Here is a 24,155-nt window from a genome sequence, read left to right as displayed (position 1 = left end):
ACCGTCCCCCCGCCACCGCCCAGAACTTCCAACTGCGAAGACAGAGCACGACCACGTACGCTTGCTGCTCTATCTGCATGGCTTCCGCAGTCCGTGCCTACCTGCTCGAGTGAGATTAATTCGTTAAACAGTTCACCATGCTAATGTAACATGACACATACTTGTTACTCTCCCTCTGTTTTCCATCAGTCTGACATACCTGAATGAGCACAACTTCCACCTCCTTCACTCTTAAATCTGACTACATTTCCCACGTTAAAATCACTCCAACGGTTGCAGCAGAACAAGCCACCAGACTGAAGCAAACCGCCGCGGTGGCGGTCCCGGCACGGCTGTGCCCTGACGGCTGGCACAACCTCCTCGTGCCGTCAGCTCACCGCGCGAACTGCTCAGCGTCAGCATTTGCACCAGCGGGCTCGGAGCCTGCTCCGGGATTCAGCTGCCTTGTCCAGAAACACGTCTGCTAAAGCACAATGCGGTGGATTTGCACACACGGGGACTCAGCTGGACTGGCCTTCGGAGAATCCCTAACCGGGATTTGCCTGCCCAGCCCCGGCGGCAGCCACGCATCCCAGCTCATCCCGGCCCGACGGGCCGTCAGCTGGGAATGCCCGGAGCAGAGCACTTTTGGGCACACAGCCTGCCTTGGGGGAAGCGGCTGGTGGTTCTGCACCTGTACAACGCTCTCTCTAAAAATCTGCCTGGCCATAATGCTCAAGACGAAGCTGAGCCATGAACTGAATTAGCACTTGCACACTTGGACGACACAGAATCCTGCCCAGTCGTTTCAAGTACCGTCATTTCTGAGATGCTGGGATGTTGTCAGTAGTAAACGTTGCCTTTAAAATGCATCATCTGTGCATGACATTTTCAAACACAATATTAAAGACAACTGGCTTCCCGCCAATGGAGTTGCATGGCTCGTGCCTTCACGAAGGTCTATGGCACGCCGAGGCTCCAGCCCCACGTTCAGCTAAGAGCACGACTGCTCGTTGCAGGCACGAGCCTCCTGCCCTCTTTCACAGTCCTGTTTCTGTGCCGCTGGCTTCGGCCAGAGCTGAACTGGATCTTCAATCCGCAGCCATTAAGCCACGCTGATTCCAGTAACAAGGCCTGCACAGAAACTTTAAAGCATCCCATCTGTTAAAATGCTTTGAGCAGTTTAATCTGTAAACGTGCAGCCTCGTATACTGAATTTATTTCCTTTTTTCTAAATAGCCTTGAATATGTTTCTAAACTGACCATGCCTTGTTTTCATGTACAACTGCTGGAAGCGGAGAGGCAAGATAGCATCTCTGAGAGCGCAGAGCATGGTGCACACTGTGAACAACAGGGACAGTCCGTGGTAAACACATATGGGAACTCGATCATCACTGGATTTAAATAAACATTAGCAGTTGGGTTTTCCAAACATCCCTGGTGGAGGGCAGGCAGAGCCCGCATGCCCTCAGGAGAAGGTCCTCCCCCGTGGGGCTCAGGGGCTGCCTCCCAGCCCGGTGGGCACAAATAACTTCAACAAGCACAGCTGCACAAATCCATTCTCAAAGCTCCTGAACGAAACGTCCTTTTTTCTTTACAAATACCCTACTTACTTATTCTGACAGTTTATTTTTCACACATTGGGTCCCAGCCGCATCTGCAGCCCCACCTCCACCAGCCCAGCGCAGGGAAGCCCCCGGCTCTTGTTCCCTTTGCTTTCCTTCGCTGCGCACGGAGGCTGCTCCAGCCCGGAGCTGCCCTGAGACCAGCTGCCGTTTGCCCCAGACCCAGGGGACAGTCCCAGGGGACAGTCCCAAACCGGCCCCCCGGCCAGCCGAGCCACGTCATCGCCCGGAGCGCTGGGGAGTCTCCTGACTTCAACACCCATCATCGGCTCTCACCTTCCGGTCATCCCGAAGGAAGAAGCAGAAAATGAGGTTAAAAAGGTGAAAGGAGGCAGGTATGCTGTACCTGAAACGCAAAGCCTGGGGAAAGCCGCTCTGCGGCCTCTGCATCACACGGGTGGCCTCCGCGGTGGGCAGCTGCCTGCATCTCGGATGCAGTACTGAGACCAAAACTTCTGCCTCAAAACCTGATCTCCAGCCAGCGAGCTCAGGGAGCAGCTTAAACAAATCAGCTCTGAGAAGATGAAACACTTGATTTGCCCAGACAGAAAAGGTATCTATGAAAAGAGACGGTATAAACGTATTGCAAGGTTACCCGAGATGGGAACCCACCTGACTGTGAAGCATGAAGGGGACAAAAAGCAAAACAGGAGCAATGGAAGCGGGCGTCAGCCCTGACGAGCACCCCCGAGGCCATGAGCGCTGTACTCCCTATCGTCCTGGTGACTGCAGAGTCACCCGGAGCCTCCAAGGACAAGACCTTGGTGTCCTCGGTGCGCAGAGAGCCCTGCTTATTTCCCAAGGAAACGGTCTGTCCTGACTAATACTTTTTAAGTTAGTTTAACCCGCACCATAATCTTCCACTCTCAAATCCATCTCCTCTGCTGACAAAAAGAAAATGTACCTATAAAAAATCACACATGATGAGAGACTCCCGATCCATATATTTCACCCTCCAAGGGACAGTGCCATCACGCCAGATGGGGAGTACTGGCTTCCAGCCCCCCAGAAAGCATCCTGGCTGTTGCTGTACTTGGCAGGGCACCACAGGCACTAACAGGCTGCTCTTACAGGAACACGCTCAGCTTTCCCTCTTCAAAACCTGAGCGCAGCGATACTTATTAAACGCTTCGGAAGAGACGGCGTGAGCTCCTCGGCGCTTTTTCACAACAGCCCGTCCGAAGTGCGAGTCTCCAGAGGTAACCAAGGGTCTCCCTGCCGGAGCCAGCCCCGACACCCTGGCCAGGGCCACCCCTCGGCAGCCCACGTGCGACGGGGACGCGGGGACGCAGGACCCGCAGCCGGCCATGCCAGCAGCACGGCTCCTCGTGCCTCCAGCAGCGCCGGTGCTGCGCTCCCGGGCAGGAGGGGTTTCCTCGGCAGGGACCCCCGTCTTCGCCCGCGCTTGCAGGGCTCACACAACCAGAGATCGGCGTGGGGCAGAAGACCAACGCTACTCTCTCCGCACACCCTTCACGGGCAGATTAACGTTCCTGTTGGTTTTGTAGGACGCGGATCTTAATGCCAGCACCGCGTTTATGAATTAGACAAGTAGTCCCTGCTCTTGCTCACAAAGCCTTTGTAGAACAATACCTGCTCCGAGACTTTTCTTTTCCCTGGCAGGATGCAGGGATACGGGCAGGCTTGCGGAGGCCGGGCGGTCGGCCAGCACAAACAGACCTGTGTGCAGCGATGGGGTGCAGCCAGAGCACCTCGTGTGAACCGGCCACTTGGTCCCCGAGGTATCTCCACAGATCACTTGGCCAATCAACAAAGTACTGTCGTGTCCCAGCTGAAAACAACAGCTGCTGGAGGGAGAGATGATACGGTACGCACGGCGCTGGCAGGACGGGGACTGATGCCAACGCCACGTGCAGACGCCCTGCTCAGCTCCGCGCTCGGGCGAGGAGAGAGCCCCTCTCCCACCCACAGGCATCTCCTCCGCAGCCTGAGCACCGTGAGCCTCGTTCCCCAGCCTGGCTTTCTAACACAGGATGGGAAGCCCCCGGGGCCGCGTCCCTCCGGGCGCCGCGGGCAGAGCGCTCGCCATCGCCGCCAGCCCACGGGCAGCAGAACTGAGGCAGCCGACCCTTCAGCATCTCGAGCATCTCAACCCCCCCGAGCCTCCCACCGGGGTCACCCCGAGTCGCGCTGTGTCATCCCGAGAGCGGGGCTGACCCCCCAGCCGTCCCCCGGCAGGGACCGGAGGGGCTCGCCTTCTCCCGCGCGCTGGAGGAGGATGCCCGCCGGGACAGGACCTTCAGCTAACGCCACAGAACCCCGTGAGGTACTGCAGAAAGAAAACCAAGGTGCCCTGAATTAAAATGACGTCATACAGAACTTCAAATGTAATGAGAATTTAATTTGGCAACAAGGATCCCTCTACTTAAATAATTGATTTTCATCTTTTCTATATGCACCTTTTGCAACAATTCTCCCCGAAGAATGCATTCAGGGATGTTCCCTGCAGAATGCATTCAGGGATGTTCCCTACCTTCACATTTTCTCTTTGCAATGTGCAGAATGGGTCCATTGTAAATAGGGCCATGTTGATGCCTCTGCAGAGGGTGTGACAGCTCTTTTCGTTAGCAAGTGCCTTTTCCTGTTTAGCAAATATGCAATTGTTTTTAAGCAATTATACGGTTTGTCCTGACTTTTGATTTTCCATTCTATAACTTAGAAAATGATGTATGGCACATTTCTTATTTAGTAGACGCTGGGTTAATATTTTATTTGTGATATGTGTCAAGTTGAATTCAAATAGATCCATAAATTCAATGGAAATGTGAACATTTTAAATTGTTCCTCTCGTAAGTCAGAACTAAATTTACCAAAGCACGCTATATTTCAAATCAATTGACTACTACAGCCAAGTCAGGCTTATGTGTGCGCTGCAAACTCTGCCCCTTTTCTAAGGGCTCTCCATGATTTAATGTCTGTTGGATACCACTGCCCCAAGCCTCATTCTGTACACGGGTTGGAAGAAAACCTCCCACATTTTCTGGCTTTCGCAACTCCGAGCAGGTCTCAGTTTTGAACGACTAGCCTTTGAATCGAACTGGCTGAATAAATTGGATTTTCTCTACTTCCCGGAGCTGGTTTAGCAACACAGCGAATCCCTGGTGCAGAGGTGCTGACTTCTGCTGGGAGCCTGACCTCCTCCGAGACACCAGCAAATCCCGTGAACCACCCACCGTGACGTTTTACTGACCTCCCGTGAGTTTCACAGACTCCAGTAAACACAGGCTCCCACAGTCTTCCGTGATGAGAAAGCGGGAATACGTCTCCACACCTTGCCCCACTCGCAACACGCACTTCACAGCGTTCCTCTCGCTTACGGAGGATGGACGAACTGCCCCATCAGCATCTGCCTCCGGTCCTGCGGGAACTCGCGGAAAGCCGTCCGATAATCCCACTCCCCGGTTATTCCACCGAATAAGTCGGTGCACAGAGGGGCTGCAGACCAGAGCCCTCCCTGCCCCGCTCGGACCTCACACCACCAGCACCACATCCGTAACGGGAAGGCTCCCCGCCGGATTGCTGAGGGACGTCAGGATTCATTTCCAGACTCGGATATTTAAAACACATAATATTCTCCCCACTTCATTTGGCAGAATTATTGCTAAGGAAACCGGTGCCGCAAATTCTGCATTTTTATTTCTCTGTTGGATGAAGCATGAGTTGAAAATGGGCAGACAACAGAGGAATCCAGCACGGAAAAATGAGCGGCCCACAAATACCACTTATAGCGGAGGGACCCGACCGGGGAGGCACACCACGCGAGCGAGACCTGCTAGCACGGGCAGCAAAGCAAAAGGCAGCACCCCTGCAGTCCCCTTGGGCGGTCTGCCTCGCCGTCCTCCCCACTGCTGGGTGGGCCAGCACCCTCCTCCTCCTCACGGCCCTGGGGACGGATGGGGAAGAGAGGAAGAAACAGCAAGATGCGGCTCAGGGAGCGGCCCCCGCCTCCCGCCCTCAGCCCCACAGCATCCCCCCCCGCAGAAATGGGATGCCGGGACTCACAGCATCCCCCCCCGCAGAAATGGGATGCCAGGACTCACAGCATCCCCCCCCGCAGAAATGGGATGCCGGGACTCACAGCATCCCCCCCCGCAGAAATGGGATGCCGGGACTCACAGCATCCCCCCCCGCAGAAATGGGATGCCGGGACTCACAGCATCCCCCCCACAGAAATGGGATGCCGGGACTCACAGCATCCCCCCCACAGAAATGGGATGCCGGGACTCACAGCATCCCCCCCACAGAAATGGGATGCCGGGACTCACAGCATCCCCCCTCACAGAAATGGGATGCCAGGACTCACAGCATCCCCCCTCACAGAAATGGGATGCCAGGACTCACAGCATCCCCCCTCGCAGAAATGGGATGCCGGGACTCACAGCATCCCCCCTCACATAAACAGGATGCCGGGACTCACAGCATCCCCCCTCGCAGAAATGGGATGCCAGGACTCACAGCATCCCCCCTCGCAGAAGCAGGATGCTGGGACTCAGAGCATCCCCCCTCACAGAAACGGGATGCTGGGACTCACAGCATCCCCCCTCGCAGAAGCAGGATGCTGGGACTCACCACGGAGGCCGTGAGCTGCCGAGAGCCTGTGGTGGGGTTTGCGGGCTGGTCTCGGTGGGCACTTCAGCTGGTCCCATAACTCACTGGCACAATCGTTTTATTTTTAGGCATGTTTGTACCAGGACCAGACCTTTGCAGAGACACAGCTGCAGGGGCACAAAAATGCTTTTTCTTATTATGTCTGGAAATGGGTATGAGCTATATCTGCAAAATTTCTCCTCGGCTCTGCTGGCAAACCGCTTGTTTTCTACAGGAGACTTCACAACTTACGCAATAATATCATCTCCCCGTGCCCTCAAAGCAGATCATGCTTTGAGTCATCTCATAAAGAGTAAACACACAAATTATAACGAAGGTTTCACATATCTATGGTCGTCTTGGCACTCTTAGCCCTGATCTCAGCGATGCAGAGGCAAATTCCTCAGCATCCCGCAGCAACCGGCTATCATCCAGCCGGTCCCTCCTGCTCCGTGGCCTTGCCTTCCCCGGCAGCTGCCGTGAGGCCACGCGTGCCCGCGGCTCACAGCCGCCCACGCTGCCGGCTGCGGCAGCACCGCGGCACCTCCGCGAGGCCGGGCCGGCGGGACGAGCAGTGAGCTGTGCTGTGCGCACCCCGGCAGCATGCTCACGGCGAGCCCAGGGCGTTCCGGCACAGCCCTGGGAAACGCTGCCTTGATGCCAGTACGCCCTTTTAGTGAGAGCAGGCACGGACAGCCGGACCTGTCGTTTTTGGGGGCTGACAGCATTTCTTGGGAAGTAGAGAGGGTAGAGCCCTGTAGCAGCAGCGATCGGCTGATCCCAGGGGATTCCGTGTGCGTGGGAGGTACTCCGTAACCACAGACAGGCTCTGAAATCTGCAGATGTGCCGGCCCTGCCGCGCAGCGATGTCCCGAGAGAGCCGAGGAGCTTTTGCTATCGTTTACGAGCCCAGCACCCTACCTGCTTCACCTCTGCTTCCCCCTGCCAAGCAGGTGAAGAATGAAAGCAGCCAGGAGTTGTTTTCTTTTAAGCCCGCATGCAAGCCACAGCACAGATGCCACACCTGATTTTAGGGCCCCTAGCCTGGAGAGCATTCTCTTAATTCTCTTTTAGGCGAGCAGCAAGACAGTCATCTCAGGACAACGCCGCCGAAGCGCCGAGCGCCCACCTTCACCCCGACTCTTGGAGAGCCGGAGGGTGCGCGGGGGCACAGCCCCGTCCTCGCCTCTGCCCGTGAGGGTACGGCCGGGAGCAAACGGGTCACCCCTGATCCCAGGGGATCCCCGCAGGAACACGGACCCCCCTCCATTCACCGGAACAGGCGCAGAGGGACCGTCCCGCCACCCTGCTAACGGCCGGCTGCCCCCTCTTCCCAGCGGGGACTCGCAGCTGTTCCAGCTCGGGACGTAATTCAAGGGTTTAGGCACCAACGTGGCAGAACGGGGGGTGAGCTGAACACAGGGGGAACCACTGCCCCAGGCCCCTCTTGGCTGCCACCCCCAGCCCGGCCCCGGGGGACGATGCTCCAGCACACGTCCCGGCACTGCCCCGCTCTGCTCCTCCTTCAAAGCCGCCCCCCGAATCAGCCAAGAACCGAGGACCTGGCATCTGGCACAGGCTGTGCTGTGCACAAGAAAGGGGGAAAAAACCCCCCTGTGCTGCTATTTGTTTTCTAGCCATTTAAAGGTGTTCCTGGGGATTCGGGAGCAGACCGGGAAGTAACAGATTTCTTTGCAAGTGAAAGATCGTATTATCAGGGAAAGACTTTCCTCTCCAACCACAGGGGACACATAAAAACATGCAAATAACTGAAGGCCAGAAAACTAAACCCATGTGAACAAGCTGAGCTAACTGGGATGGCCGCACACGCTCTGAAGCGTACGAGCGCGCACAGCGACAGAGCCCGGCGCCAGCGCAGCCAGGGACAGGGTCCCCACAGGACCCACAGCTCCAGGCTTCGGACCCGAGCCGGACACGTGCCACCCAGACCTGCCCCGCTGAACGGAGCGGGCGCTTCCAGGCAGCGGGAGAAGGCACGGGGGTGACCTGGAGGGTCAGTTCTCAATTTTGCACCCGAGCAGTGAGGAGAAGAGGTGCCGATTTCCTGCCAAGCCCCGTGACGTCCCCACGCAGAGGCTTGCAGAGCCCCATCCAGCTGGGGGGGGACCCGTGACCAGCACTCCTTCCCACGGACAGGATGGTGCAAAGCGCCCGTTTCTCCACGTCTCCTCCACAGCCAGTGGCTGCAGACAGCTTGCTGCACACACCGGGGCAAGGGGTGGAGATGTTATTTATGCAAGAAGAGAATGCGCACACAAAACCCACGCGTCGTGTCCACGGGTAGAAGCGGCCGCACGCCCACGGATGCGCACACACACACACGCACACGATCCAAGAAAAAATGTAGATCATCTGAACAACAGTGGCGTGCGGTATTTCATTTTCCAGTTAATGCACCTAAGTGCCACCCAGATGAAAGCGATTAACCTGAGCTGCACACAAATTACTTTTCTCCTTTTCTCTCTTTTCTAAGACGAAAGAGGAGCTGCCGAGATAGCCCGTCCAAACCCTCCCCAACGGCACCGCAGAAAATGTGCGGACGCTGCTGCTGCCCGCTCTAGATAGGCAGGGAGGGGGAGGAGGCAGGAGCCTTCGCTAGGAAATTACTGATACAAAAACTTGTGCCCGGACTCTGTTCTCAGCACATGGGCCAAGGTCAAAGCATTTTTTTCTGCCCTTTCTAACCAGCAAAGAAGCTAGTGCAGCTAAAATATGTTACACCAGTCAAACTGCTGAAGGGTGGTGAGAAAACACCAGAAAAAGACGTATCCTCCTGGGAAGACAACAAGCAGCCGCCCTCGAAGGCCTTCCCCGAGCAGGGAGAACACGGGGAGAGGAAGCAAAGCCCAGGGTGTTCCCACCTCGTCCCGGGAACCAAACACATCCCAGTGACTCTGTAAAGTGTGTTTTAGGAAATCTGCGGTCTCCCCTCTGGCATTTCTGGGGATTGCTCCTGACGGCACCACGGCTGAAGATGCTCCTGTACCGCGGGATTTGCCCCCGAGGCTCTTCCCAAAGCCGCCGGCTGCAGCCAGCCCCCGTTTCCAGTCCCAGCGGGAGCACATCGGTGCGGAGGGAGAGGGCACCCACCCGCCTGCACCCACCCGTCCTCAGACGAGTCGCTGGCGCATCAGACCCCCCCAGGCCCCGGCAAGAGCTCAAGGCCGAGCTTTGCAGGCGGTGCTGCACCCCGGATCAGGCAGTCAGCACCCAGGGACACCCCTCCCAGCACCGCCTCTCGCAGACACCTGGAGTTGAAGGATAAATCATTACAACTATGCCTGTGCACAGCGCGTGAGCAGCGGCCAGGACGGCGCGCAGCACGCCAAAGCGGCTCTCCACACTCTGCACAGCACGACCAGGACTCTGCCAGCCCAAGCGCGCATCGAGTGTGTCCTGGAGGCAGTCCAGCTCTCCGTGGTGCAGACCCGCTGAGGACCGCTACGGTTACGTACAGTAAAACGTGCCTGGCTGCTCTCCCCAGCTAGCCCAGGGCACGGCTGCCTGCAGAGCTCCCTCGCTCTCGCAGAAGAGGATGCGCCGTACAAACAAACACTACCGGTGTCCCAGCATCGGCCGTTCCGCGCCGACTCTCTAAGCCTTGCTTAAGGACATCTCTTTTCCTCCCAGAGCTGTTTTGGAAGCAGAGGCCACCTTGCCTGCAGTCTTGAGGAGCTCAGCGTGGTCCATGGCATCACGCAGCCCCTCGGCAGCCCCACGCCCCGGGCAGCGTAACGGAGGCACCCCACCAGCCCCTCCAGCAAAAGCACGGGCTTATCCACTGCCCGTGGATCACTGGGGATTGTATTTGCTCATTACGGTGTGCTCCATTCTGCTTTTCGATTGCACAGAAAAGTCACCAGGAGAGCTGCAGAGAGCTTGGGGTGTGATTCACCCTGTGCGGATACCCGGGATGCCCGGGGCTGGGCGGCATCCAATTCCTGCCCAGTGGGACGGGTGCCTGCTGCCCGGGGAAAGGGCACCAGCTATAAATACCCCTGGAGCTGGGCTATATTTTTCAGATGATTGCTGCTACTGAAAAATCACTTAATCTCTGGTCTGTGTCCTGACAAATCATTCTCACCGCTTCTGAGGACGTGTCGGCATTTGACTTTGTTTGTTCTCATTATTTAAAAAGGCCTCCTCAGACGGGGAGCCGGGGAGTTTGAAACCACAGAGGAGCGCAGGTGACCTTGCTCTTTCTGGCTTCTGCTCCGATTGCACTAAACAGGAAAAAAGCAGAGGTGAGAGAGCAGCCCGAGCCAAGCCCGCCCTCCCCACCCGTCCCACCTCCCTCTGCCCCGCTGCCCGGGCAGGCATCCGGGGACCGCGGAGGCTCTCCAGCTCGGATCGCCCGAGGTGAGCACTGCATTCCTGTAACCCCTCTCCTGCAAACACCGTCCGCCGCCCGGGAGCTGAATGGGGTCAGACATCCCCGAGGACAGCGCTCGGGTCTGCTAAAGTAAATGGGACTATTGACAGGGCGTAAAGTCCAGTGCACAAGTACGCTTCTGCAGGACTCTCTCCCAAAACCGGGCACAAAACCCAAGCTGGCCCCCAGGAGCCCAGCTCCGACGGCTGCCAGGGAGCACGGCGGTTCACGCGAGCTGAGGGACTGCTGCCAAAGCCGCTGGCTCACAACAAACCTCATCTCCCCCATCTACGGAGAAGGAATAATACCTATTTTGCATGATTGCCTGCAGGCTAAATGAATTGCTGCTCCTAAGTGCTTCAGAAGCAAAGTGCCATAAAAACACAAAGTACTATTACCATTAATATTTTATTACTGTTAGAGGATACATTGAACTTCACTTAAAAACACCCATGAGAAGAATCGGGGTTGCAACCATTATTTTAAAAGCAGAATAAACCACAAACATACGTTGCAACAACTGCCAGCGCTGCTGCAGGCAGCGTGCCCGGGTGAGCAAGGCACCCCGCGCGATGCGGGGCTGCGGGGCGCTCCGGGGGCAGCCCCTCCTTCGCTTTGCCCCACGTCCAGAGCCGGCAGAAGGATTCAGCTGTAGCTGGACGTGGATGAGTAGCACAGCCGGCGCAGGCAGATCAGCGGAGACGGAGACAGCAGTGGACGCAGGGAAAGGGAATATGGATGAAGAACCTCCATTACAAGTCTTTGCCATGACAACTGGGTCAGGTCCTTTTTATTTTAATGAGCTTACTCAGATCGCTATTATTGTTAAAAAATAAAGCCAGTTCTGGTCCGCACAGCGTGCAGCGGCTAGCGACAGCAGGGCCACCAGCCTGTCTGAGTTAAAATCCCAAAGCGACCGAACTGCTTTCTCCCACCGCAGGAAAACAAGCAGCCCAGCTTCTGCGCAGCAGTCAGCCTCAGACGCCAGGTCAGGGCTGGCCGAGGTCGCTCCAACTCCAAACCCAGGAATGCTCATCCACACAGATGCAGCCAGGTGCCCCGTATAGCACACCCAAACCTACAGATACTTGGCCGTTACCCTCCACGGACCCCTAACGCAGTCCAGAGGTCCCCAGGGACCCGTGGACCGAATGAAGGCTGGTGCCCCAAGGCGTCGGCGCGATGCTAGCCGAGCCGTGCCAAGGCAGCCGGGGCTGGCGGAGCCCAGCACCCCCAGCCCAGCACCCCCACCGCCACCCATCTCCAGAGCTGAGGTTCATCTCGCCTCCTTTTCCCACCGTAACTGCCGGCGCTGACTTCTCACGGCCCTGTTATCACAACCAGCATCTCGAAATGCTGAGAATCATTGATTGACAGAAAATGACCAGCATCTCTACGTCTTTTTCCCTTCCCCTGCACCAATACTGCCCTGTACTCTGTAAATCCCAAGCCTTGAAACGTCTCCCTCCCAAAAGACAGATGTTTTCACCCGGTCAAGAGTGCAGCTCACCAGCCCAACCAGACCCCCGCTTGCCCGGCTACCAGCTTCCTCAGGGTCCAGATGTAACTCGCTCCGCCTGAACTGCAAGCAGAGGGTGAATGCCTCCCACAGCCTCAGCCCTTGGGATTTCCACTGGGATCACAGGAAACCACGAGGATCCTTTGCTGTCAGCACATGAGCACAGCAATGGGTGAGGCTCCTGCCTCGCTCGCCAGCAAAGCACCCGGTCAGCAGGACAGCGGGGCTGTCAGCAGCGCTCAGACACGCAGAGAAACGTCAACTTCTTCCACAGGCTCAAAGCAAAATTCATGCTTTCTGCTGCACGGCACAAATGTGAAGTTCACAAAACAGCTTCTTTTATAGGCTCTAGCTTTTTCAAGCAAACACTGTTAACAATCAGACCTGCTTTCCCACCCTGGGATCCCAAAACTCTTTCCAAAGGAAGGCTCGCCACTCTGCAACTGCAGCCCGAAGCTTCTGGATGTCCAAGCTGAGGCTCCTGCCACTCTGCTCACTTAGGTGCTAACTCAAAACTGTGAGCGATGGGGCCACTGGAAGTGTATTGTTCTCACCCCTAAGGATGTACACAGAATTTAAGATTTGCTGCTCACTCCCCAAAATAAATCAGCATTTTCATTCAGCTTTCTGTCATACGACCCAGCACCACTCTCACTGCAAAAGACCTGAACTACAAGGGATCTACAAGAAAACGAATGTGCTTTTGTGTATCAGCTAAAAGCTCCTTCTTCGTAAACAGCTCCACCTGTTCGTACTCAAAGTCAAATCCTAAGTTACACTTTGTACTCACGGATTTAAAGCCCTCATGCAGAGCGAAACGAGCCTCTGTAAGGCCCTGTGCGTGTGCCGATACTCGATGCACGGCGGTACCCCCTGCGCTGCCGGCACCCCAGGAGCCCGTGCTCGGCTCCCTCGCCCAGGGAGCGTGCTGCGGGCGCCGCAGCCATCGGGGCTCCCCTGGGCTGCAGAAGAGAAGCGGCGATGGTTCATGCACGTGCAGCACGGTGCTCAAACGGTACGGCACAAGCACAGCATCCTGCATCCAACAACCAAACCCAGTGAGCAGCGTGCCAGGCCCAGTACAGACGGGGGGAAGAACCCTCCGGGCTGGCTGCTCTGCCCTCGCAGCCGAGGGTGAGAGGGAAAAGAAGCTGGACGCAGGTTCGGTAGGGCTCCCACCTGAGGCGAGCTGCAGCAGGGCAGGGATGCCCCACGGGCGAATGCTGGATCTCGCTGTCGGTGTGGCAGCATCCTAACACCCGGCGGCATCACCCCTCAGCACTCACCGCGTCCTACCGGCGCGCTGGAAGGTAACGCATCCACTGCTGTCCCCAAGACTTCTTCAAAGAACACTAACGAGATCCAGACAGCGGCCCTGGGGCCTCCCCCCGCTCGTTGGCCATGACGCCTGGGCTGTAAGGAAGGACTCTGAGCGGGTTAGCGGTCCCTCTCAGCCCGCGCCGCTGCGCCTGCTTCCCGCGCAGAAGACTTGCAGTGGCCAGGGAGGATCTTCCAGGTGTTCCCTGCTGGTACCTGTGCGGGAGGAGGAGAAGGTCCAGCTGAAGCAAAGACTCACAGAAGATGCTGCTGGCCGTCTTCCACTGCCACAGCCGCGCCTGCTGCCGTGCTGGTCTGGGCAGAACGCGGCGAGGTCCACTCCGGGGCTGCCTCTTGCCCCTGGCAGCCACGGGAAGCTGCAATACCCCGGTTTAGTTTGCAATCCAGCAGCTGTGAAAACAAGAGGAGAACAGGAGGCAGAGACACGATGGCATGCCTGCGCTGGCCAGGTATTAAGAGATGACAAGCCTGTATCTGTCTCTTAATTGTGTACCGGGCATAAACGCTCCACCAAAAAGGGAGACAGGACATCTGCCTCTTGTGCATGCTGTCTCCCGGCTCTCTTGAGGGGCAAAAAGAGCTGGAAAGGATCTGGTACCCACGCAGAAAGCTTTGCCGCTGCTGCATTCTACGAACGTGGTGTAGAAATGGGTTCATCCAAGGCGAGAGGAGATCATTTCTGGTAAATGCTCACATCTTACCTAACAGTAAGAACAAAGACAGGCGCCCATGCCCTCTGCGCCACGTCACCAATTCGATGTGGTGTCAAAGAGCAGCCTCTCCCCAGCTGACACGAGCCACTTAGTCTGTCCAAGATGATTTTGCAGGATTCGCCTTGTGTCGGTTTCTGGTGCAGATGTCCCTTTTGGCAGAAAACATTCTTCAAAATAAGAACATTCACTTTAAATTGCAAAAAAAAAAATATTGAAATGAACTGAACAAGAGGAGGAATCTACCATGTCTCATAAGCCCTTCGGGCAGCTAGGTTCATCTGAAGCTTCTTGCTTAGCATTGCCCTCTGGCTTACAATGCCGTGCTGGGTTTTTTTCCACTCGCAAATGCGTTCAAGACTGCCAACACCCTGAAAATGCAACAGGGGAATGCAGGGGGGATAGAGCGAAAGGGGCAAAGCTGAGACCTCTCCGGGCACGTAGATCACCTTGCAACACACCAAACACTAAAATCCTCCTCTAACAACTCACACCGCAGCCCCACCTGGGAGCATCTCATTGGGAAAGATGCTGAACGTCTGTGCAAGGGGGAATTTCATTTTTTCTATCTATTTCCAATGGTTCACTGTCTGAGTCATACAACTGCTGCACAGAGCTTTGAGATCTACCAGAGCAGCCCAGAGAACAAATGGTTTTTACTAGAAGTAGTATAAAGTCTCCCACAGAATAGTTTTCTTTCAGTAAATGCTCATTTGATAAATTTAAAATGTTCCACTGGATGATAAAATAATACGATTTTTTTCTTTTATATTTAACTTTGTAATTTTAGCCTACAATCACAAGTGGAAAGTATCCATTTCAAACTAAACAGCCTACTGAAGCATCCCAGTGGACAGCCACCAGCGAGCGTGCCAAGTACAGACTGAAAGCCAATTAGAATAACAATGGCCGATACAGAAATGGCAAATTAGGACAGCCATTTTAAATTCAGCAATTTATAAAATATGAATGAAGCTCAGTGCTGAGACAAAAATGTAATTAATATGAATGACAGAGAAAGACAAAGACCTGAACTACTGCTCTCTACTACAAATTATTTTTAACTCTGTGAAACGAAACTGCTTTCGTCATACCAAAACAGAACATTCCCATACGACTAAAAAAATTTCCAATATTTTAGGAAATTTTGGAATTTCTTCCTGCAGGAAATGGCAACGTTTCCAGATTTCCTCCCAGTTCCAGAGCACACGTGTGAGAGGCATCCCTTCCAACCACGCACAGACTCCGGCTTCCGATCAGCTCCGGCTTTCGCCGTCCTTTTTCCTTGAGCCGCCCACCTGAAATCTGCTCTGGAAGTACCGCGTGCCTTTGTCTTGCATTCGCCCGAGAGATGCAACTGGAAGGTGCCACCCCGGCCCGGGCACAGGGCGAACTTCTGCCTCCCACCCGGAGCCAAGCGTGGCCTTGGAGGGTCCTCGGAGGGAGGCGAGGGGGGCCGCACGCGGTCCGGAGGGGCTGCCCGGGCGGCCGATGGCATCCAGCGTTCACCGCCTCGCTACAGTGTTTCTGCTTTAATTCTTGCCGGGACGGTCCCACACCTTCCTGGCTCTGCAGCAAGGGGCCAGCGGCAGAGACTTCCAGGAATCGCCCGCTCCAGGCTGCGGGGACGCGCTGGCGGCAGCGGCGTGCTCCCGACACGAGCACCCGCCAACCCACTGCAGGCTCCGGGCTCCTCGGCACGACACGGCCCCTGCCCCGTGCCCGCAGGTGCCTTCGGCAGCGCGGTGCACAGATCATCACCGAGCGTGGCCGCGCTGCCAGGGGCCCGCCGGCAGCACCGACCTCCCGCTCCGCGTGTGGCCGCAGCGCCGGGGAGACGTGTCCCGAGAGAGGGTGTGATCCTGCACCGGGGCTGATGTCCGTCCCCACGGTGCTGATCCTGCACCGGAGCCGATGTCCGTCCCCACGGTGCTGATCCTGCACCGGAGCCGATGTCCGTCCCGAGAACGAAACACGTGCGCAAAGACGCAGCTGAGCACCGGAGCAGTTTTCTTTCAGATACGGCAATATGGATAGCCCTAGGTTCCTACGCGGGCTACAAAACGTGGTTTATCCCTCATTCACAATCAGTATTTCGAAATACATTGCCCTTCTGACCTCAGAAAAAGCACCAAATCACTCCCAATTTTTAACTAGCCCTCTTTGGCTGGAATTAAGTTCTCCCAACAGGAAAACCAACGGGTGATACGATAGACTGGCTGCAGGAAGTAATGCGGAGCACAGCTAGCATCTGCCTAACAAATAAATACCAGTGAGCACTGCAGACAGCAGAAAAAATACAAAAGCTGTACAAGTAGGAGAATAGCTGTCACGGGCAAATCCTTTACTGCTTCCTGGCCAGGAATGCAGGACAGAGCACACAAAATGCCTGTATAACTCAAACCCATCAACACTCTTACAGCTCTTTATGCATTATTTCTTTGGTGATTTTTTCTGAATTCAGCCACTGTTCTCTACGCCAAGTGTCTTGCAGAGCTCATCCTGTCATTGCAACCAGCACTTAAGAGAAACTGGTGGGGGGAAATAATCACTGTTGATATCGAGCATAAGACTTTGGAACCAGTTTCCAGAGGGTGTAAGAGCTCAGAAATTCAAGGCATGGGGAGAAGAGGATGGGGCAAAGTCTGCCCTTGAACAGCTTTATAATGAACGGGTGAAAAAGCAAAGAGAGCGGAGGGGCAGGTCCCACGCAAACACACGGTGTGTCTGCCCTCCATAGCCCCTGCCTTAACAAGGTGACACATCTCCCCTTCCCAATGGTAAAGGGAGAGCTGGAGAGAAGGAGAGTCAGCACGAGAGGGAAGGACAGAAGAGGAGGGAGGGGGAAAAAAGAGGGAGACCATTTTATGATACTTGGTATATGCTACGGAAACACTAGGAATACCCCAGAACCAAAATCAATTGAGTGGAAGGAGCAAGTTGGAAAAGGAAGAACACTGGAAACAGTTGTTTTCCCTTCATTCATTGCCACAGCCACAAATGCCAGTTTAATGGCAAAGGAAAGGGCCGTGCCAGCCCCTCGGGCAGAGCTTCCACCACTTCCAGCGCTGCGCTCGGGCCACTGCCCCGGCACGCACAACCCTGCGTGAGGGTTGAGAGTACCAACGCTTTTTTAATTCCCATGGGCTCAGCCAGCGTGATAACACAAGGGCCGTGATCCTTCCAGTCTGGAACGTTTTTTGGGTGGTTCTGGGCATCTTCAAAAGAAAACGGCCAGGCTGTCCGCGTGTTACGCCATCAGGACCCAGGCAGCGTGCACCCAGTGTCAAGTCAAAGAGCCTGTCTCTAGAAAGGGCGACTCGCTGCGCTCACACCACTGCGTGCAGAGTCGAGGTAACTAGCTGTGGAAAAGGATAATCTCATGGGAAAGACTCAATAAATCAGCACCCTCAAAATGAAATGAAAACAAGTCAACCAGCTAAGCATGGGAGAAAATCAATGAGCTTTGGCTTGCACGCCAGAGTTCTTCAGATAGCAGCGCTCAGGAGCAAGAAAAAGGAACCGCAGGTGCCGTGCTCCCGGTACAGCCGCAGGGAAGCCGGTGGTGCCCGTCTCTGCCACTCTCCCTGGTCACGAGGGGTTCGCTGCACCCGCTGCTATTCTGCAAGAACAAGGCTTGAGCAGAACTTTAACATCCCGGCTACTCCAGTTACCCAGCCGCAGAGTATCACTTGTTTCACAACTTTAACTCAAGCCATGACAGATGAGCGTCTTGTCGTAGCCTGATAGCGTGCCAATTCACAGTTAAAGGAGTCCTGAGTTCCCTAGACCAGACACGGTGCTGGTGCAGGACTGGCGCTGTCTTCTGTGTCCAAAACTACCAGGAGGGACGAGAACTGAAAGGTGATGAGGAAGAGTTCTTTTTTATGCTTTCTCTTCTCCCTTTATCGGGAACCATCAAAAAGCTTTAGCACACTGATGACTTTCCCAGCCACTCGAGGTTCGCTGTCCATGGATCCGTACCAGCAGCTGCGGACCACGAGTACGTATTACGAAGCTGGCCAGAGGGACAGGCTTTGGGAAACAGCATTCTTCCATGCACCGCTTGTCTTCAAAAGTAATTTTAACATAATATCGCCATTCGCCTGAGCAGAAAGGTCATCCTGACAACAGCAGGCGGGAGGGTCACCCCCTTCCCGTGGGTTTTTGAGCCCCACCAGTGCGGAGATGAGGGTCGGGACCCCAGACCTCTCCTGGGGTGCCAAAGCAGCACCCAGGCGGGCACGGGACGGACGGCGGCTGGGCACCGGCTGGGAGCGAGGGCAGCACCGAGAACGGCCTCCTGCCTCGGCTGTCTGTTAGTGTAATAACCTGCCCCCATCTTTTTATCAGACACTTATCTCCTTCGGCAGGTAGAAATTACTACAGGTGTTATCTTTAAGCAGTATCACAATTACACAGCTGGCCACAAAAAGGATTATATAGCCATTATGCCAGGTGATGCATAAACACGTGGCACTCGCCCAAGCTGATTACAACCGAACTGAAGAAAGGAATCTGCAGGTAGGTGTAACCAGCAAACACAGGGACACCAAACAGGTAACAGTAGTAATAGCAAGCGCCACTTAAAAAAAGTCTGGAACTACCTGGACAGCTAGATTTTTCTGAGCCAATTACCCCTTAAATTCGTTTATCACCTTTGTTTCCATTGCTTCAGTCATAGCACCTTCCTTGATTCCACTATAATTTAAACCAAATAGGCCTACGCCACTTCACTGCCAGTGTGTTTTGATCTCACAACTCGGTCTGACGCCGTAACTTTGGAATTATTCTACCGGTGCTGCGTCTCGCTCTTAAAACAGGTTATTTAGTCACCTCGAAGACTGTTGGTAATAATTATGCAATAACCAGCGCGCAGAGATAAACAGCTATGAGCCCACAGAGTAACAAAAGCTTGGATTAATTTGCTAATTATACATAAGCATTACTGGCACAATCAGGTACACCATACCAAAAGCTGTAAATTAAATCAAATTGCGTTAATGCCTACTTTGTTTCCTCTGCAATGTTTCGGTGCCTCTAAACCCAGACAAATCCCGCCCTGCACAAGCAAAGGGGCAGGCAGCAGTTACGGATCTGCACCCGCGCCGCTCCGAGCACCCGTCCCACCCCGCACCCCCCCACGCTCTGCGCCTGGAGACCACCAACCCCGACCTGAGAGGGCGAGGATGGCTCCTGCCGAGGGGGCACCGTAATTCGGTCCTGTCGGATCCGCTGGCTTCCAAGGCATCGCCCGGCAGCTGACGGCATTTGTTTTATGAGCTGCGCGTGCTGTATCCCGGACCGAGGTGGAAGCCAGCACCCGATTTTCCCCCTCAAGCAATCCAGCTCCCCTCCCTCACGGCTTTAGAAGTAGAAACTCTCCTATTAGGAGCCCTGAAACCCAAACTGATAGTAGTTTACATAAAGGGAAAATGTAAACAACTCCCCCAACATATTAAGAAACCGTTCTTGCTTTTGGGTCATGTCTGAAGGGCAGAGCGTGTCTCTAACTTCTGAAAGACCCATCTACCCCCGCCCCAGCCTGCACCAGAGCAGAGCTGGGGTTTTGGAGGGAGGTTCACCTCGCAGGGAAGAGATGGGATCCCGCTAGCACAAAGCAGGACCGTTCAAAACGTGAAAAGAACTAGGTGCAACACACCTTAAAATGCTCTTTATTATTCTTCAGAGAAGATCGGGCTGCGCCTGCAGCTGCCGCTGCCAGCCCTGCGGGGATCTGAAGCGCAGATCTCCTTAGGCGGGTGACGCTGCAGTGAGCCCACAGAAGGGCTCTCCGCCACTCCCAAGGAAAATGCTGAGACTACATTTCCGAGAGCGGAAAGCTCTCTGTGCAGTGCCACGTAGGGCAGGAACCTACACCTAGCACTAGAAGCTAGCAGGGGAGTACAGGTCCAAAGCAGACCATCCTTCAGTGAGGGACCTTTACTACGAAGCGGTTTAATTCCCATGGCCTTCCCTCCGCACGAGCGCTGCTGAGCTGGTACGCGATCCGCTGCCATCGGCTCCGGCTGCAGCGGGGGCTGCTCATTGCACTGGCACTGTTGCGTATCCAGCAGAAAATTCAAAGCCAGAGCAATGGACAGGTAGCACACCGTAAAGTTAGTGGAGACTTTGTTAGGATGAAATATAAACCCGGCAGCAATTAACCCGTACGGCTTTAGCCAGACCACAAAGGAGCATTCCACTTTCTTTACAGCATTTTAAAATTGCATCCGAACACACAGAGGGGTATAAATACTGTCCGTCCATTGCTCGCTCGCAGCAGCCAGGTAACGCTGTATGAGCCACCGAGATCAAAGGACAAGATCATGGTATTTCAGAAGCTCCCTGGGCTAGCCTCGATGCCACTGACTCCTGCAGAAGTCTGCCGGCGGGAGCCCAGGCCCCTCGGAGCCGCTGTGCCAGGGGAAGCGGGAACACGGATGCAGCATGCTGAACAGAGCTACAAGGAAGATGAGGATACAGCATTTCCTACCGGAATAAGGGAGGACATCATTTATCTCAAAAGCAAGACTCGGGCAAAACTTACCTGCTGCCCAGGTCCAGCCTGCTGACCACCACGTAAGCCCAAACTTGTTCTTACCGCGACATTCCCTGTCTGTGAGGGATTCTATTGCACGGGTTTCGCAGGCAAATAAACCATCGCCAGGCTGAGCCTTCTGCTGTCAAAAACCTGCATCGTCCATTGACAGCGTTTGGACAGTTAAACTTTTCCAACTTTATTCACCCCTGCTCACTCTGCACTGATTTCAGCAGAGATTTACGCAGACGTCAGAGGAACGTACACAGGGTACACACAACTCCTGCCACCACACGACACTCACAGCTGGACTCATTTTGACCTTTCCTTACTTTTATCCCAGTTTTTTTGCGAAGCCCTCAACGTCTTCGTAAAATCCCCAAGTAAATTGTTGTGTGGATGATATTTACTGCACTGCCCAAATAAAGCTGTGAGCATTTTAAAGCAGCAAAACAAGCACAGAAGCAGGAGTGTGATGCATTTGCCCCGTGCTAATTTAAGGGGAAAATCTAGCTGTTCATTTCAGTCTTTGCTCCCAGCACACACACTACCACAGGGGAGCACGTGGAGATGAAACTCCAACGATGCAAACCCCGGCTGAGGCCGTAACAACCACTTGTGGCTGGGGCTACCTCTGACCAGCAGAAAAATCCTTTCGCAGTCACGTTCTCACTGCCGTTTCTCTCGGCTGCAGCGATTCTCACGCAACAATGCGTTTTGCCACGATGAAAGGTGATGATGCAATACGCCTGCTGGTTTAGATTGTGTATACCTAATTTACAGAGACCGTTAATCTCCTTTTCTGAGGAAAAATTACTTCTCATCGAATCCTTCTTCTCAAACACATAAACCTGTCCTCCCCTGCTGTATTCCTAAATACTCTTCTATCTCTACTTTAAAACGCATCTTCTATCTGCACTTAAATCAGAGCTTCAAAGCACACGCAGTATTTCTCTGCCTCTACATTCAGCAGTTTCAGCCTGTTCTGCACAGCGCATTCCCCATTCGTCTAGCTCACAGCGGAGCAAGGTGCAGGGAGAATTTTAACTCCATCTCAAGATCGGTCTGCACTTGAAGCGCAGTGTCCCGACTCCCGCACGCTTCCAGCAGCCGAGAGAAGGGGGATAACGGACCCTAATGAAATGAGGCGACTGCAATCGACCTTAACGGCGGAGAATACCGGGAGTTTAGCGCAGTATTTCTGGCACGGTCTTGCCTAGTAAGTCACAAGTGACAGCATTTCGGTGAAAGGGAAGGCTCCGACAGCGCAGCGATGAATCGAGGCGGGGGCAGCCAGGACAGAGGCGGCCGGGACCCCCGGCGTCTGCCGGGGCAGCTGCGGGAGGCGGCGGGGCGGCCGGGGGTGCGGGGTGCCGGCGGGATGTGGAATGCGGGGTGCCGGCGGGATGCGGGGTGCCGGTAGGGTGCGGGGTGCCGGTAGGGTGCGGGGTGCCGGCGGGACGCGGATACTCACCGGACATCGCCGTAGGCGCCGGCGTAGCCCTCGGCCCAGGGCCCCAGATCGCTCTTGATGCAGGCGGCGGGGGCGGCGAAGGGCGCCCGCCCGGCCGGGTACCAGGCGTCGGCGGGGAAGTCGGCGGTCTCGGCGGCCGGCCCGCGCCCGCAGCCGAAGGGCCCGGCGGGCGGCTCGGCGCAGGGCCCGTAGAGCTGCCCCTCCTCGGCGAGGAAGGCGGGCCAGGGGGGCGCGGGGCCCGGCGGGGCCATCTCGGCGCCGTAGCGGCACGGGGCGTCCCAGCCGCCGCCCGCCGCCGGCCCCGGCGGGCTCTCCAGCTTGATGCGGGCGGGCGGCAGCGCAAGGCTGAAGCCCGGGGGCGGCCGCGCCGCGGGGCCCGGCGAGCCCCGGTAGAGCCCCGGCCCGGGGGGCGCGTCGACGGCCAGCGCGGCCTCGGCGCCCGCGAAGGCGGCCGGGGCGGGCGGCGGCTCCGGCGGGTCCCCGCCGGCGGGGCGCGGGGCGCGGGGCGGCCCGGCGGGCAGCGCGAACATGCAGTCCTCGCGGGGCAGCGGCTCGCCCGGCGCCTCCAGCGCCTCCAGGGCCAGGCCCATGGAGGCGGACACGGCCCTGCAGAGCTGCTTGGCGCTGTCGCCCAGCGGGTCCTCCTTGGGCGCCGGCTCGGCCTCGGGCGGCGGCAGCAGCGGCAGCCCGCCCGCCTCGCAGAGCAGCTCCCTCAGCTCGCCGGCGCAGGGGAAGGGCGAGCCCATGGCGGGGCCGCCCGCCGGCAGCGCCTTCGCGGCGCCGCGGGGCTCCTGGGGCGGCAGGCAGGTGGGCGAGCCCGGCGGCGGCCGGGGGCTCGGCGGGCAGGGCGCGCACGCCGGCGGCTGCTGGCCGGCGCCCGGCTCGTCCCGCGGCGCCTGGAAAACCTCGCAGACGCTCTGGAAGAAGGTCTGAAAAGCCCCGCGGAAGGTCCTGCCTCCCGCCCGCGGGTAGACGCGGCCGACCCCCAGCTGCACCTCCATGCCCGCCGAGCGCGGGGCAGCGAAAATGGCAACGGCAGCCGAGGCGGGGGCGGAGAGCCCCGGCAGGCGTCCCCCGGCCGCCCGCCCGCCGGGCCGGCTAGCAGCGGCGCTGCCCCGCGGCGTCCATCCCCGGCGGAGCGGCGGCGCGGGGCGGGAAGCGGCGGGCGGGATGCTCGGTGCGCGCAACAGGCAGGAAAAGTTGGAGCCGAGGCAACGGGCAGGTGCGGCCGCCGCGGGCGGCTGCCTGCGGTCCGTGTGAGCGGCGGCGCGGGGAGCGCGGGCGGCAGGCTGCGGGGGAAGGAGGTGCGGCGGGGGAGACCGCCCCGCGCCGCCGGCGCGGTCCAGGGGCTCTGCAATGATTAATCCGGTAACCCGCCGCGGAGGCAAGCGGCGTCCGCCCCTGCCCTCGGCTCGGCTCCCCCCTTCCGCGGCGGCCGGGCTGGGCGGCGGGGGCGGCGAACGGAGCCCCGCGGGGCCGCAGCGCCGCCGCCGGCTTTCGCCGCAATTTCTGGGCTCGGTGCCTCACCGGCGCCGGCCCCCACGGGCGGAGAGGGACGGGACGGGGCCGCCCGGCCCGGCCCGCCTGGGGACAGCGCCCGCCACCGCGGCCTCTGGGCGAGCGCCCGGCCCGCCTCCCCGCGCCCCGGCCGGGCGGAGCGGAGCGGGGCGGAGCGGGGGCGGGTCGGCGGCTGCCCCGGTTCCCCGCCGGCCGCTGCGTGGGGAGGGGGGGAGGCTGCGGCCCCGGCTGCCGGGCGAGCGCGGTCGTGCGGCCCCGGCGGGCCCCGTCCCGGGACGGCTCTGCTCGCTGTCCCTCCTCCCCGGCCCGCGGAGTGCGCACAGCTGGGCGGAATTCAGCAGAAAAACCCGCTCCTTTTCCTCGTGCGCTGGCGTGGTCGGTGCTCAACAGCTTCCTCCGGCCGGGCCTGGCGGAGGGGTCCGTCTAACTCGGACCCGCGCACCTCGCACC

General features: G+C 57.1%; 1 protein-coding gene across 2 annotated transcripts in view; it reads right to left on the bottom strand.

The window, feature by feature from the left end:
* AR (androgen receptor) overlaps positions 1–23,807 on the bottom strand; it is a 60,842-nt gene extending 37,035 nt beyond the window's left edge. The window contains exon 1 of one of the 2 annotated variants that reach the window (XM_054839515.1): positions 22,188–23,807. In XM_054839515.1, coding sequence (XP_054695490.1) covers positions 22,188–23,188 — 1,001 coding nt within the window. In that variant the 5' untranslated portion in view covers positions 23,189–23,807. The remainder of the gene's footprint in view (positions 1–22,187) is intronic. The other variant, XM_054839514.1, reaches the window with a different exon arrangement.
* Between the last annotated feature and the right edge of the window lie 348 nt (positions 23,808–24,155).

This window comes from Grus americana, chromosome 12 (assembly GCF_028858705.1).
Source record: "Grus americana isolate bGruAme1 chromosome 12, bGruAme1.mat, whole genome shotgun sequence".
In the NCBI taxonomy this organism is placed as follows: Eukaryota; Metazoa; Chordata; class Aves; order Gruiformes; family Gruidae; genus Grus; species Grus americana.
This window is presented reverse-complemented; position numbering and strand designations above follow the sequence as displayed.